Below are 17,104 nucleotides of genomic sequence, written 5' to 3' on the forward strand. Positions count from 1 at the left end.
TGATGGTTGGTGAGGACCATATATATACAGCTGTGCAGAATGTAGTGCGCTGTGTTACAGTACTGTACATATGTGATGGTTGGTGAGGACCATATATATACAGCTGTGCAGAATGTAGTGCGCTGTGTTACAGTACTGTACATATGTGGTGGTTGGTGAGGACCATATATACAGCTGTGCAGAATGTAGTGCGCTGTGTTACAGTACTGTACATATGTGATGGTTGGTGAGGACCATATATACAGCTGTGCAGAATGTAGTGCGCTGTGTTACAGTACTGTACATATGTGGTGGTTGGTGAGGACCATATATACAGCTGTGCAGAATGTAGTGCGCTGTGTTACAGTACTGTACATATGTGATGGTTGGTGAGGACCATATATATACAGCTGTGCAGAATGTAGTGCGCTGTGTTGCAGTACTGTACATATGTGGTGGTTGGTGAGGACCATATATACAGCTGTGCAGAATGTAGTGCGCTGTGTTACAGTACTGTACATATGTGATGGTTGGTGAGGACCATATATATATACAGCTGTGCAGAATGTAGTGCGCTGTGTTACAGTACTGTACATATGTGATGGTTGGTGAGGACCATATATATACAGCTGTGCAGAATGTAGTGCGCTGTGTTACAGTACTGTACATATGTGATGGTTGGTGAGGACCATATATATACAGGTGTGCAGAATGTAGTGCGCTGTGTTACAGTACTGTACATATGTGATGGTTGGTGAGGACCATATATATACAGCTGTGCAGAATGTAGTGCGCTGTGTTACAGTACTGTACATATGTGATGGTTGGTGAGGACCATATATATACAGGTGTGCAGAATGTAGTGCGCTGTGTTACAGTACTGTACATATGTGATGGTTGGTGAGGACCATATATATACAGCTGTGCAGAATGTAGTGCGCTGTGTTACAGTACTGTACATATGTGATGGTTGGTGAGGACCATATATATACAGCTGGGCAGAATGTAGTGCGCTGTGTTACAGTACTGTACATATGTGATGGTTGGTGAGGACCATATATATACAGGTGTGCAGAATGTAGTGCGCTGTGTTACAGTACTGTACATATGTGATGGTTGGTGAGGACCATATATATATACAGCTGTGCAGAATGTAGTGCGCTGTGTTACAGTACTGTACATATGTGATGGTTGGTGAGGACCATATATACAGCTGTGCAGAATGTAGTGCGCTGTGTTACAGTACTGTACATATGTGATGGTTGGTGAGGACCATATATATACAGGTGTGCAGAATGTAGTGCGCTGTGTTACAGTACTGTACATATGTGGTGGTTGGTGAGGACCATATATATACAGCTGTGCAGAATGTAGTGCGCTGTGTTACAGTACTGTACATATGTGATGGTTGGTGAGGACCATATATATATACAGCTGTGCAGAATGTAGTGCGCTGTGTTACAGTACTGTACATATGTGATGGTTGGTGAGGACCATATATATACAGCTGTGCAGAATGTAGTGCGCTGTGTTACAGTACTGTACATATGTGATGGTTGGTGAGGACCATATATATACAGGTGTGCAGAATGTAGTGCGCTGTGTTACAGTACTGTACATATGTGATGGTTGGTGAGGACCATATATATACAGGTGTGCAGAATGTAGTGCGCTGTGTTACAGTACTGTACATATGTGATGGTTGGTGAGGACCATATATATACAGCTGTGCAGAATGTAGTGCGCTGTGTTACAGTACTGTACATATGTGATGGTTGGTGAGGACCATATATATACAGGTGTGCAGAATGTAGTGCGCTGTGTTACAGTACTGTACATATGTGATGGTTGGTGAGGACCATATATATACAGCTGTGCAGAATGTAGTGCGCTGTGTTACAGTACTGTACATATGTGATGGTTGGTGAGGACCATATATATACAGCTGTGCAGAATGTAGTGCGCTGTGTTACAGTACTGTACATATGTGGTGGTTGGTGAGGACCATATATATACAGGTGTGCAGAATGTAGTGCGCTGTGTTACAGTACTGTACATATGTGATGGTTGGTGAGGACCATATATATACAGCTGTGCAGAATGTAGTGTGCTGTGTTACAGTACTGTACATATGTGGTGGTTGGTGAGGACCATATATATACAGCTGTGCAGAATGTAGTTCGCTGTGTTACAGTACTGTACATATGTGATGGTTGGTGAGGACCATATATATACAGCTGTGCAGAATGTAGTGCGCTGTGTTACAGTACTGTACATATGTGGTGGTTGGTGAGGACCATATATATACAGCTGTGCAGAATGTAGTGCGCTGTGTTACAGTACTGTACATATGTGGTGGTTGGTGAGGACCATATATATACAGCTGTGCAGAATGTAGTGCGCTGTGTTACAGTACTGTACATATGTGATGGTTGGTGAGGACCATATATATACAGCTGTGCAGAATGTAGTGCGCTGTGTTACAGTACTGTACATATGTGATGGTTGGTGAGGACCATATACAGCTGTGCAGAATGTAGTGCGCTGTGTTACAGTACTGTACATATGTGATGGTTGGTGAGGACCATATATATACAGGTGTGCAGAATGTAGTGCGCTGTGTTACAGTACTGTACATATGTGATGGTTGGTGAGGACCATATATATACAGGTGTGCAGAATGTAGTGCGCTGTGTTACAGTACTGTACATATGTGATGGTTGGTGAGGACCATATATATACAGGTGTGCAGAATGTAGTGCGCTGTGTTACAGTACTGTACATATGTGATGGTTGGTGAGGACCATATATATACAGGTGTGCAGAATGTAGTGCGCTGTGTTGCAGTACTGTACATATGTGATGGTTGGTGAGGACCATATATACAGCTGTGCAGAATGTAGTGCGCTGTGTTACAGTACTGTACATATGTGATGGTTGGTGAGGACCATATATATACAGCTGTGCAGAATGTAGTGCGCTGTGTTACAGTACTGTACATATGTGATGGTTGGTGAGGACCATATATATACAGCTGTGCAGAATGTAGTGCGCTGTGTTACAGTACTGTACATATGTGGTGGTTGGTGAGGACCATATATACAGCTGTGCAGAATGTAGTGCGCTGTGTTACAGTACTGTACATATGTGATGGTTGGTGAGGACCATATATATACAGCTGTGCAGAATGTAGTGCGCTGTGTTGCAGTACTGTACATATGTGATGGTTGGTGAGGACCATATATATACAGCTGTGCAGAATGTAGTGCGCTGTGTTACAGTACTGTACATATGTGGTGGTTGGTGAGGACCATATATATACAGCTGTGCAGAATGTAGTGCGCTGTGTTACAGTACTGTACATATGTGATGGTTGGTGAGGACCATATATATACAGGTGTGCAGAATGTAGTGCGCTGTGTTACAGTACTGTATATATGTGATGGTTGGTGAGGACCATATATATACAGGTGTGCAGAATGTAGTGCGCTGTGTTACAGTACTGTACATATGTGATGGTTGGTGAGGACCATATATATACAGGTGTGCAGAATGTAGTGCGCTGTGTTACAGTACTGTACATATGTGATGGTTGGTGAGGACCATATATATACAGCTGTGCAGAATGTAGTGCGCTGTGTTACAGTACTGTACATATGTGATGGTTGGTGAGGACCATATATATACAGCTGTGCAGAATGTAGTGCGCTGTGTTACAGTACTGTACATATGTGATGGTTGGTGAGGACCATATATATACAGCTGTGCAGAATGTAGTGCGCTGTGTTACAGTACTGTACATATGTGGTGGTTGGTGAGGACCATATATATACAGCTGTGCAGAATGTAGTGCGCTGTGTTACAGTACTGTACATATGTGGTGGTTGGTGAGGACCATATATATACAGCTGGGCAGAATGTAGTGCGCTGTGTTACAGTACTGTACATATGTGATGGTTGGTGAGGACCATATATATACAGCTGTGCAGAATGTAGTGCGCTGTGTTACAGTACTGTACATATGTGATGGTTGGTGAGGACCATATATATACAGCTGTGCAGAATGTAGTGCGCTGTGTTACAGTACTGTACATATGTGATGGTTGGTGAGGACCATATATATACAGCTGTGCAGAATGTAGTGCGCTGTGTTACAGTACTGTACATATGTGATGGTTGGTGAGGACCATATATATACAGGTGTGCAGAATGTAGTGCGCTGTGTTACAGTACTGTACATATGTGATGGTTGGTGAGGACCATATATATACAGCTGTGCAGAATGTAGTGCGCTGTGTTACAGTACTGTACATATGTGATGGTTGGTGAGGACCATATATATACAGCTGTGCAGAATGTAGTGCGCTGTGTTACAGTACTGTACATATGTGATGGTTGGTGAGGACCATATACAGCTGTGCAGAATGTAGTGCGCTGTGTTACAGTACTGTACATATGTGATGGTTGGTGAGGACCATATATATACAGGTGTGCAGAATGTAGTGCGCTGTGTTACAGTACTGTACATATGTGATGGTTGGTGAGGACCATATATATACAGCTGTGCAGAATGTAGTGCGCTGTGTTACAGTACTGTACATATGTGATGGTTGGTGAGGACCATATATATACAGCTGTGCAGAATGTAGTGCGCTGTGTTACAGTACTGTACATATGTGATGGTTGGTGAGGACCATATATATACAGCTGTGCAGAATGTAGTGCGCTGTGTTACAGTACTGTACATATGTGATGGTTGGTGAGGACCATATATATACAGCTGTGCAGAATGTAGTGCGCTGTGTTACAGTACTGTACATATGTGATGGTTGGTGAGGACCATATATATACAGGTGTGCAGAATGTAGTGCGCTGTGTTACAGTACTGTACATATGTGATGGTTGGTGAGGACCATATATATACAGGTGTGCAGAATGTAGTGCGCTGTGTTACAGTACTGTACATATGTGATGGTTGGTGAGGACCATATATATACAGGTGTGCAGAATGTAGTGCGCTGTGTTGCAGTACTGTACATATGTGATGGTTGGTGAGGACCATATATACAGCTGTGCAGAATGTAGTGCGCTGTGTTACAGTACTGTACATATGTGATGGTTGGTGAGGACCATATATATACAGCTGTGCAGAATGTAGTGCGCTGTGTTACAGTACTGTACATATGTGATGGTTGGTGAGGACCATATATATACAGGTGTGCAGAATGTAGTGCGCTGTGTTACAGTACTGTACATATGTGATGGTTGGTGAGGACCATATATATATACAGCTGTGCAGAATGTAGTGCGCTGTGTTACAGTACTGTACATATGTGATGGTTGGTGAGGACCATATATATACAGCTGTGCAGAATGTAGTGCGCTGTGTTACAGTACTGTACATATGTGATGGTTGGTGAGGACCATATATATACAGGTGTGCAGAATGTAGTGCGCTGTGTTACAGTACTGTACATATGTGATGGTTGGTGAGGACCATATATATACAGCTGTGCAGAATGTAGGTTGGTGAGGACCATATACACGTAGTTGGTTGTCTATACTATGTACCCGTTGGAATGCCGTGCCTCTTGATAAAGGTCTTATTTTGACCGAAACATTGAGACTATTTGAGGTGAGGTGACAATTAAAATACTTTAATTCTTTTAACGTTTCTTGAAACCCTGGTTAGTGCCCCCTATATTTTTTTTCGATATATTCGACATCGGTATCATCAAGATATTATCTGTTTTTCATTGATATTTTGTGTTGTCTCCGTTACACCAACGTTACAGTCCGTATGACGCTGCCATCTGTGTGATTAATGTTTCTCTGTTTGTAGCAAATTGCATTTATAGAGATGGAATTATTATTTGTATAATATTTTATTTAGCATGATCCCCAGGTAACCTCATGTTGCGGCAGCTTAGAGTGCCTGTCCCTTCCCCCATCCTCGCGCTGGCAAGCAATCATCCAGTAGGGGGCCCCGTCTATGGGAGGTTAAGTGAGGGCTGAAGTGCCCACACGGTTACTGTGAGCTTCCACAAACCTTCGCAGACATGATTCTGTGACCGGCAGCATAACTCGCATACAGGAAAATCGTACACGCTGTTTTCTGAGTGGTTTGCGGCCATGTGAATGAGCCCCATAACTGACGATCCGATGGATGCTGCACCGCTTTCTGCTACATATAGTGATTGTGTTGCTAGTTGGGCTCGTTTGTACTTGTGATGTTTTTGTTTTTCCCTCTGGCGTGTTTAACCCTTTCATCTTGTTCTTGCAGAGCTAGGTTACAACTATACCGGACCAAGAGCATGGGCTGGGGCGTGCGGTCGCTGCAGGACATTCCTATGGGAACGTTTGTGTGCGAGTAAGTGAGCCAAGCAGCGCCATGTTTGGGGGGGGTGGGATCACCCAGGTTCCTGCACCCTTTGGACCTTGCTGTCCCTGTAAATGGTGCGCGCCCCAATATCTCCAGCAGAGACTTCTTGAAGCATTTTATAATTAAATTTGCATCTTCTCATGAAAGTGTATTTTCTTTTTGATGTTATAAATGTGACGCCTGTCACCTGTGTGTGGCGGCTGGCGTGCGAGTGACGGCTGGCGTGTGTGTGGCGGCTGTGGGTGCCATCCAATGGTGGAAGCCAGTTTGTGGATGGATTCTCTTGGTTTTACGGGAACCAGGGACATTTTATTTATTTATTAACAGTATCTTATATAGCGCAGCATATTCCGTTGCGCTTTACAATTGTAAACATTAATAGAACAAAACTGGGTAATAACAGACAGATATAGAGGTAGGAAAGTCCTGCTCGTAAGCTTACAATCTATAGGGAAACAGGCATTGATACACAAGGATAGGTGCTATATATGATACACAAGGATAGGTGCTATATATGATACACAAGGATAGGTGCTATATATGATACACAAGGATAGGTGCTATATATGATACACAAGGATAGGTGCTATATATATTGCAATTTGGTCCAGCCAGAATGCAGAGTTTCTTGGTTGGCTGCATGATCCAGTCACACAGGAATGTCGGCAAAATGTCAGGAGTATGTGAGAGAAAGACAATATGTGAGATTGTGTGTGGACTGTAAAAGGGGATGTAATTAGATATGGTAACTATGAAGGTTATGTGGGAGGTTCTGGAATCTGATAAGCTTGCCTGAAGAGGTGAGTTTTCAGGGAACGCTTGAAGGATTGGAGACTAGAGGAAAGTCTTATTGTGCGAGGTAGGTCATTCCATAGAGTGGGTGCAGCACGAAAAAAGTCCTGTAACCGTGAATGGGAGAAAGTAATGTATGTGGATGAGAGACGCAGATCTTGTGCTGAGCGGAGAGGTCGGGTTGGGAGATATTTTGAGATGAGTGAAGAGATTTATGTTTTGGTGACATCAGTGAGAGTAATATTTATGGGGGCCCTGCTTAGTATCAAGGGGTCTGAACTGGGTGTGGTTTGATAGATAGACAGTAACTAGATAGACAATCAATAGACGGACACTAGAAGGTAGAATTTGAGTTGTCATCAGGGTCATAAAATTGACACACGAATGGTTGACAGGGTCAAAAGGTCAACATGCAAATGGTCGCTTTTTTATCCTTTGCTATTGTAATGCTGTATACACACGATACAACCTGCACAACCAAAGCTATCGCTGATAGATATCCCTCCAAGTCTCTGTAGTGCCGGGCAAACGACCGATATCACACTGACCGATATCACACTGACCGATATCTATGAAGTCATCTCTTTACAGGCAAATCTTTACACAATCGTCCAAGTTGTGCAGCATGTATCGTTATAGTTCATGCAGGAAAGCACAAGCATATCGTTCAGGAAAATTGCCCCATGTGTATGCAGCATAACCCTAACCCTCCACCTAGTGCCTAACCCTCATTCTACCCCTAACCCTCCACCTAGTGCCTAACCCTCATTCTACCCCTAACCCTCCACCTAGTGCCTAACCCTCATTCTACCCCTAACCCTCCACCTAGTGCCTAACCCTCATTCTACCCCTAACCCTCCACCTAGTGCCTAACCCTCATTCTACCCCTAACCCTCCACCTAGTGCCTAACCCTCATTCTACCCCTAACCCTCCACCTAGTGCCTAACCCTCATTCTACCCCTAACCCTCCACCTAGTGCCTAACCCTCATTCTACCCCTAACACTCCACCTAGTGCCTAACCCTCATTCTACCCCTAACACTCCACCTAGTGCCTAACCCTCATTCTACCCCTAACCCTCCACCTAGTGCCTAACCCTCATTCTACCCCTAACACTCCACCTAGTGCCTAACTCTCATTCTACCCCTAACCCTCCACCGAGTGCCTAACCCTCATTCTACCCCTAACCCTCCACCTAGTGCCTAACCCTCATTCTACCCCTAACCCTCCACCTAGTGCCTAACCCTCATTCTACCCCTAACCCTCCACCTAGTGCCTAACCCTCATTCTACCCCTAACCCTCCACCTAGTGCCTAACCCTCATTCTACCCCTAACCCTCCACCTAGTGCCTAACCCTCATTGTAACCCTCCCCTAGTGCCTAACCCTTACTGTCCCCTAATCCTCCATCTAGTGTCTAACCATTCCCTTCTACAGACTAACCCTCATTCTAACCCTACCCCTAGTGCCTAACACTTACCATCCCCATCCGCAGCCTAACCCTCCGCTAAGTGCCTAACACTTACCCTCATTCTACCCCTAATTCTTCCTCTAGTGGCTAACCCTAACCATTCCCTTTTGCAGCCTAACCCTAAACCTCCACCAATTGCCTAACACTAATCCCAACTCTCATTCTACCCCTATCCTTCCACCTAGTGCCTAACCCTCATTCTACCCCTAACACTACCCCTAGTGCCTAACCCTAATCTTCCCCTTCCGCAGTCTAACCCTCCGCCAAGTGCTTAACCCTAATCCTAAACCTAAAAATCATGAGAAACCATGTCAGCATTTTTGTGTTGACCATTTGCGCGTCGACTTTTTGACCCTGTTGACCTATTCACTGTCTACCTTCTGTTGTCTATCTATTGACGGTCTATCTAGTTACTGTCCATCTACCATCCGGATACCGCCTGGACTAGTATTCATTACAGATGTGTGGTTCGGTTTTCCAGAAAACCGAACACACCTGAACGTTGGGGATCGGAGTAGAACTGAATCCCTTGTCGGGACTGCTGGAAATTCGGAACTATGATTTAAAACCGAATCTCGGGTTATGGATTACATGTAAACAGGTCCAAATGACATTTTTACAATTTAAAGAAATCCAAAGCCGAACCAAAACACCTGAGGGTGGTTTTACCAAAACAAGGGGGTCCGCGCACATCTTTTATCCATGGGGGGCCAGACTAGTATTTAAGGGGCCTGCTTAGTATTTATGGAGGACTAGACTAGTATTTATGGAGGACTAGACTAGTATTTATGGAGGACTAGACTAGCAGTTATGGAGGACTAGACTAGTAGTTATGGAGGACTAGACTAGTAGTTATGGAGGACTAGACTAGTAGTTATGGAGGACTAGACTAGTAGTTATGGAGGACTAGACTAGTAGTTATGGAGGACTGGACTAGTAGTTATGGAGGACTGGACTAGTAGTTATGGAGGACTAGACTAGTAGTTATGGAGGACTGGACTAGTAGTTATGGAGGACTGGACTAGTAGTTATGGAGGACTGGACTAGTATTTATGGAGGACTAGACTAGTAGTTATGGAGGACTAGACTAGTATTTATGGAGGACTAGACTAGTAGTTATGGAGGACTAGACTAGTAGTTATGGAGGACTAGACTAGTAGTTATGGAGGACTGGACTAGTAGTTATGGAGGACTAGACTAGTAGTTATGGAGGACTAGACTAGTAGTTATGGAGGACTAGACTAGTAGTTATGGAGGACTAGACTAGTAGTTATGGAGGACTAGACTAGTAGTTATGGAGGACTAGACTAGTAGTTATGGAGGACTAGACTAGTAGTTATGGAGGACTAGACTAGTAGTTATGGAGGGCTGGACTAGTAGTTATGGAGGACTAGACTAGTAGTTATGGAGGACTGGACTAGTAGTTATGGAGGACTGGACTAGTAGTTATGGAGGGCTGGACTAGTAGTTATGGAGGACTAGACTAGTAGTTATGGAGGACTAGACTAGTAGTTATGGAGGACTAGACTAGTATTTATGGAGGACTAGAGTAGTAGTTATGGAGGACTAGACTAGTAGTTATGGAGGACTAGACTAGTAGTTATGGAGGACTAGACTAGTAGTTATGGAGGACTAGACTAGTAGTTATGGAGGACTAGACTAGTAGTTATGGAGGACTAGACTAGTAGTTATGGAGGACTAGACTAGTAGTTATGGAGGACTAGAGTAGTAGTTATGGAGGACTAGACTAGTAGTTATGGAGGACTAGACTAGTAGTTATGGAGGACTAGACTAGTAGTTATGGAGGACTAGACTAGTATTGATAATGTGCTGTCTCTTAGTAAAATGATAGGTAACATTATTAGTTCAGTCCATGTAGTGGAGTACACTGGTATATATAGCGGCAGGACATGTAGCGTATAGAATGCAGAGCTTACAATTGTCTTTATTGTGCTTCCTGTCAGGTATGTTGGGGAATTAATTTCGGACTCTGAGGCAGATGTACGTGAAGACGACACCTTTTTGTTTGACCTGGACAATAAGGTGAGATTCTGGGTGGCACAGGGTACTTCTGTCGGGGGAGGGGGCCATCGGGGGCTGGAGACGTCGCCAATGTACTAGTATCCGGCTCGTGCTACAGCTGTGCAGGATTATAATTCCACCGCTCCATGAGAGCTTTGCGGAAGGATTGCTGCACCAACGGAGCAGCCTGTGGCGCGATTAGGCGCCTGGCTCCAGGTAAGGGTCATCTACTTCGGCGTAAAGCTGGGTACAAATGTAACGATGTGTACCCAGCACGATCTCACAAGCGACGGAACCCAGCAGGGATCCCAACATCTGCAAGTGCTTACACAGTTACCGATGTCTGAAGCGACGGGGGGGGGGGGGGGGGGGGGGGCATGCTGCATTCGGTAGCATGGCCCTCGCTAATGATGCATGCAGGTCCAACGGGAGATGGCGCTGGCGATGCATCATCTGCGACATAGAGGGTACACGCTGAACGATGTGCCCTATATGTCGTGTGATCCGGCCGGATCGGACGACATATTGTCTAGTGTGTACCGGCCATGAGACTTTGCGCAGGTTTCTGGGGCTGATCACCCAGGCTCTGCAGCACAAGCAGCGCGGCATGGAGGGCACTTCTGTATCTAGAACCTGGGAAGGCCGTGGAGCCTGTCCTGGCGGGGCTGTGCGCAGTGTTCTCTAAGCCGCTACACTTGACTGCTCTCCACCAACCACTTAAACTGTGTGGCATTGACCATCCATTAAAGATCATTATGAACGGGCCCAAAAGGCACGGCCGGCTCCTATAATGCATCTTTCTGCCCGGGGGCCTGACATGGCTGAAATTAGCAGAGGTAATTAAAGTTGAGAAGAAAGGAGCCCCCTCTCCCTCCCTCTTTTCTCTCTATTCCTCGGGATATAAGGGAAACGCGCGGCTCCTCCTCAGACGTGGCCTCATTTGTGTTTTAAGATTTTTTTTTTTACTTTGTAGTTTCAATGAAAAGTCTTATCCTTGGGAAGATTACAGGGGGATTGTATCACTACAGCCCTCCATGCTGGGCGTCAGGCAACCTCCACACAGGGCGCTATACCCGTGAGATGGCGGTTTTATTCCAGTGTTTATATTTTGTTTCCAGTGTTTTATCCTGTAGTTTGGGTTATTATTAGGTTACTACAGCAGATCCTTAGCAGTGTATTCAACTGAAGCAGTATGGGTGTTGGGGTGTTAGCAGTGCATCAGTCATGCATAGCGTCTGGTATTCTGGCTCTGCTAAAGTCATTTAATGCCACGTGGCTTCCAGCTCGTGCTTCTTCCGGTTACCGATAATGTGATTTTAATCTGATCCTTGTAAAGTATATAAAGAAAGTCTGAACTGCATGGGCTGTGAGTGTTCATTCCTCCCACAATCGTTTGCTTATCCGTCTTGGCTGCGTCCTGGTACTTTCATCTGTTGCTGGATTCGGCTTGTACGGCCCTCTGCTCCAGTAACGTAGTATGTACAGAAACGTGCTTCATTTCTGGATCTCATTAATGTCTTCTTTGTACCGCAGGACGGAGAGGTTTACTGCATCGATGCCCGGTTCTACGGCAACATCAGCCGCTTCATCAACCACCTCTGCGAGCCCAACCTGCTCCCCGTCCGGGTCTTCATGTCCCACCAAGATTTGCGCTTCCCGCGAATTGCTTTTTTCAGCAGTCGACAAATCCAGGCAGGAGAGGAGATTGGGTGAGCACCTCCGTCGGAGGGATTGTGAAAAGACATCCCCCTCCCCGGGTCCAGTGTCCTCAATGGGAATGACCTGTAAACATGGTCTGATGTACAAGCAGCGTCCCTCCCTTAGTGCCTCATTATTTTGCTATATAATCTCGTTAATGTTACGGGTTCGATGTATCATTAGTATAAACTCTTGGGGGGGGAGGGCGGTTAAGTTCTCAGTGATGGTCACTAAAAGGGAGATGTATTGAGGACCCATTACTAACAGTATGTATTAAAAAAAAAAAGCTTTTGCCATAGATGTAGATTAGTAACGCACCTCCCTCTTTTGGCATCTGTGACCGGCGCACGTAGTGATTTTGCACATGCGCAGGTCTAAACTTCCTAGCAGCACCTGCGGATGATTTTCTGCGCATAAAGGGAGTAATTATAGCAAAAAAAATGAAGTTATTATATTTTGTATGCACAAACCCTGGCTGCATATTCCGACGGGACAGGGCTGTGTGTTTGCCAGCGACAGCCGTAGCTATCGATATCTGCACAGCAGTCAGTGACCGCTCATAACTTTCGGATCCTGACCGGCGCCCTACCTAGGTATAGCAGCGCGGATAATGACGGGGACGCTTAGCGCCTTATGAACATTTCCCTGCTTTAATACATGCAGGGAGGCAGTAACTCCTGCACATAACATGCACAGTTGCTGGGAACACATTGAACATACTTTCCTACATCTGCCCCTAAGTGCCTCCTGGAACCGTCAGACAAAGGCACTTTGCAACCAATAACCTGAAAGTTTGCAGGAAAATCTCGTTTTTTTTTGTAATATGCGGTGACGTTCGCAGCCGAACGCCATTGCGCACACCACTGAGCATTGAATCTCCCCCTTTCAGTGATGCCTCAGTTTGGGAGACAGGATTTCCCCAGATTCTCTCTCTTTAATTTTTGGATTTTTCTAATCTAATAACAACAAGCAGAAGAATAAATAAGACTGAAGAATATTGTTACATGTGTAAGGGGGGCTGCGCAGAGCTGACGCTTGTACGCTCCCTGCCTCGCTCTGTGTACATACTGAATGTGCATTGGTCTCCCGGGGGTCAGATCCACTACACTAGCTGTCAGGAGGGGGTTTTAGGTCTAAACAACTATTTAAAAAAAAAAGAGAAATCTCCAGTAATAATGTGCACGGTCCTTTGCGCACGGCGTGATCTGTAGTTGCTTTTGCATTTTTCAGACTTAATCGAGGGTCTCTTCTTGCAGGTTTGATTACGGTGAACGTTTCTGGGACATTAAGAACAAGCTGTTCAGCTGTCGTTGCGGTTCTCCCAAATGCAAACGCTCCGTGGTGAAAGCCGTCCCCCAGTGCCAGCCAGATACCCCACCCGAAGCACCACAAGAAAACGGGCTGCCAGACACTAGTTCCGCCACCTCGCTCAGCCTCTGTTGAGAAGGCCACGTGGACATCCCCACTCTCTCTGGTTTTTTTTGTTTTGTTTCCTGACCCCCTTTTTATGTCCAGCGCAAAACAGCGGAAGGAACTTGGACCCTCTGCTGCCGAAAAACGCTGAGATTCCTAAAGACATTGTTCCCTTTTTTAAGAAAACAAATTCCAGCGCGATGTAAACAGCCGACTTGACAATTGAGTCTTCTGGAGCCTTCGCCGCCGCCTGATAAATGGAGAGGCCCCGCGGACTCCTTCACCTTCTTTTTTTTTTTTTAAGAGTAATCACAGACTAAAGTAACACCTTCTCCTGTCAGAGCAAGCCACCGTGCTGTCCTGGCAGTGAAGGGGTTAACGAGTGAAAGTGTTTTCACCCCCTCCCCCCCCCCCCCCCCCCCCAACAATTGTATTAATCCTCCGTCACTCACACAGAACTGGGGCGAGTGAAATGAAACGCGCGACTGTCTCCTCCTGTTCTGCCGCAGGCAACGCGGCGATCGACCAGTAAAAGAAAAACCCTGTTGCTATTTTTTTTCTTAACTGTTATCCGTAAATAATTTTTATTTGGAAGGGAGAATTACCCGCAGTCCAAACAGAGAGGGTCCGAGGACATAACTATACCCGTTCTAGGCCCACCTTTACTTTGAGACTCAGAATCTTCATTAGTTGCCCTCTTGCGAAGAGACACGCATTCTGTGAGGCCATTGTGGAGACCTTGGTTTTACCCCCTTACCGTTTGCAATGACAACATGGCTGAAAACATAACCTCGCGGTCAGGGAAGTACGCTTGCTGAAATCATGAAGTATAATTCTAGGCTTAGGGTGGTGTTGAAAACTGGTGCTGAAAGGGTCACGTTTGCAGGACAGCAGAACATTAACAAGGTGGGGGGGGAAGGGGGCTGTAGATCAATCTGAGCACACTAGACTTGCCAAGCAGACCGTTATTTCCACCAGTTGCCTGGTTTACAGAGAAGAGAGATGTTTAGCTGGAGAACTCATTACGTTACTGAGATATTTGCCTTCTGATCAGTGACTCGTGTTAGTTGCATTCTGTGGCCTGGGAAGGCCGTGGGAGGAAGGGAGTAAATCCCACCCGGGAGAAGTGTCCGGCATAAGGTCATGCCGTGGATCCCAGCAATTTGGCAAGAAGCTCCTGGAAAAGATCACTGTAAAATCTATGTCTAGGGCGGGTGTGGCTCTCCAGACACTGTAGAACTACAAGTCCCAGCTTGCTGGATAATTCCGTAGGCTGTTACTCATGGTTAACCTAGACCAGGCATAGTCAGCCTTTGGCTCTGGGGGAACTATGAGGTCCTGCTGGGGCTTCTAGTCCCACGTCAGCTAAAAAGCCATTCAAAATAAATAGGTAATAAATCATGGAATCCTCCCGTCTCCAGGTAACCGCGTAGGTGCGATTTCTACACTCCGACCTTACGCCATTTTGTCGGGGAACGGCCATAACGTTTGGGTGCCTTTTAGTGTCCGCCAACGCCCTCTCACAGACAACCAATAATACCAGCACATACATAAACGTTCTGTTTTAAGAGGATGTTGAAGTTCTTTCTTTCTACTGGTCAATTCCCTGCTTCCGGAAAAAAAGTAAATGATGTAATAATGTAACCTTCATCAGCAGAATCCATGTCCGTCCTTCGTACCTTCCAACCAGTGGGGTGCGGTCTCCTCTGCGGCCCTAGTGTCTGTCTCATGCTGTCTTCGCGACTGCCTTCCTATAGGTTGTCGGGGTGCGCGCCCTCTATTTCACCGTGCGTGCTGCGCGGATCCGTTTATCTCACGGACGTTCAATATCTTCTAATGAAAGCACATTATAAATATTTACTTTTTTTTTTTTTTTTTAATTGGGAAGTTGATTATTTAAAAACGTTAATGGAACAATTTTGTCTTTTAAAACCATTAAAAAAAAAAAAACAATTTGAGAGGCGCAGGAGATTTTTCCGCTGGTCTCGGTTAGCTTGGAGAGATTTATGTTGGTATTTTACCATTCAACCGTGGTTTGTTGTGCGATATCTCCACATTCATTACCTGCGCTGTAACACTTGGCGGCCTCCTAGTCGTTGCTGCTCCATTCTGGTAAGGGCGGCCATACATCCCGCAATAAGTTGGCAGCGTTTCTCTGCGTGAGATAAACTGGTCACAAATACACCAGAGACGTTTTAGGCACCTCGTTCTCCTGCGCAGCCAAAAGGTATCAGTTGCGGCTCGGCAGAACAGAAAACCTGCTCAACAATTTCCATGGCTGATGGCGTGAGGGACACTCGTTTTTTTTCCATGCTACCACAAAATGAATTCTTACGACAATTTTTATGACAAAGTTTTGGAAGTTACAGAGAAAAAAAAAAAGGTGCTGAAACTCCTGATTTATATACTGAACAGAAATGTTAACAATTGTACCATAAAAAGTCTGATTTTAGAATGAACTACCATAAACCTTTTTTTAAACAAAAATGTTAGCAGTACCATAGTGTGAATAAAGTTCTTTTTGTATTTTTTTTTTTTTTTTCCCGGTTTCCTTTTTAAAATGGCTGCAGTTGTTTTTGTTTTTTGTTTTCATTTGGTTTATTTTTTGTTCTGTTTTTTTTTTTTTTTTCTTCCAGTGGGTTTTAATTTTTCAAGTTATTTTTAATACTTCGGCCACCTCTGTTGTGTTTATTTTTTTCCGTTCATCCATTATTTTTAACTGCCCCTATCCCCAAATTCACCCAACACCCTTGGACCATTGCCAGCCCTCACTCTTGGTTTCCTGTTTTGTTTTCAGTAAAACAATAAAAGTCTTTAAATCTGCATTGATGTGATCTGTCCAGTGACTTATGGCGGGGATGTGTGTGGGGACGAGCGTTGGGAATGCCGAGGAGGGGTCCGCAGAGCATCATTAGAAGCTGCTAATATAAGACGCTCAATATGCGATGGCCACAGCTACAAGTGATGATCTAGGTAGTGACTGGAGTACATCAGTATCTGTATTTTCCGGGAGCTGTGATGTCCCCTCAGACTTATACATTTGTACTTTTATGGGCCACAAAACTCACTGACTTCCTATATTCCTAGAATTTATTGCAGCAAGTGTATTCTATTGTGTGTTAAGACCATACTCTCGTAGCATAAATTGGATGAAGAGAGATGAAATACATATGGAAGAATATGTTCAAAGTACCAGTGGTATTGTCTCCCAGTGAAGGTGGTGTAAATTCTGCCAGTTAAAGAAGTTCCTGCTGCCTCCAGTCCCCTCCCTGTCACGTGCTAACACATCACTCATCTCCTGATATACTCTGTGCTGCTGGGGACACTGCTCCTCCCACTATATAACTC

At 44.9% G+C, this 17,104-nt stretch overlaps 1 protein-coding gene across 4 annotated transcripts in view; it reads left to right on the plus strand.

The window, feature by feature from the left end:
* Window positions 1-16,581, plus strand: part of EHMT1 (euchromatic histone lysine methyltransferase 1) — a 112,863-nt gene extending 96,282 nt beyond the window's left edge. For all 4 annotated transcript variants that reach the window (XM_088460943.1, XM_088460944.1, XM_088460945.1 and 1 more), the window contains exons 24-27: window positions 6,263-6,349; window positions 10,588-10,666; window positions 12,179-12,354; window positions 13,600-16,581. In XM_088460943.1, coding sequence (XP_088317069.1) covers window positions 6,263-6,349; window positions 10,588-10,666; window positions 12,179-12,354; window positions 13,600-13,786 — 529 coding nt within the window. In that variant the 3' untranslated portion in view covers window positions 13,787-16,581. The remainder of the gene's footprint in view (window positions 1-6,262; window positions 6,350-10,587; window positions 10,667-12,178; window positions 12,355-13,599) is intronic.
* Window positions 16,582-17,104: the final 523 nt, after the last annotated feature.

This window comes from Taudactylus pleione, unplaced genomic scaffold (genome assembly GCF_031769625.1).
Source record: "Taudactylus pleione unplaced genomic scaffold, aTauple2 ptg000996l, whole genome shotgun sequence".
Lineage (NCBI taxonomy): Eukaryota > Metazoa > Chordata > Amphibia > Anura > Myobatrachidae > Taudactylus > Taudactylus pleione.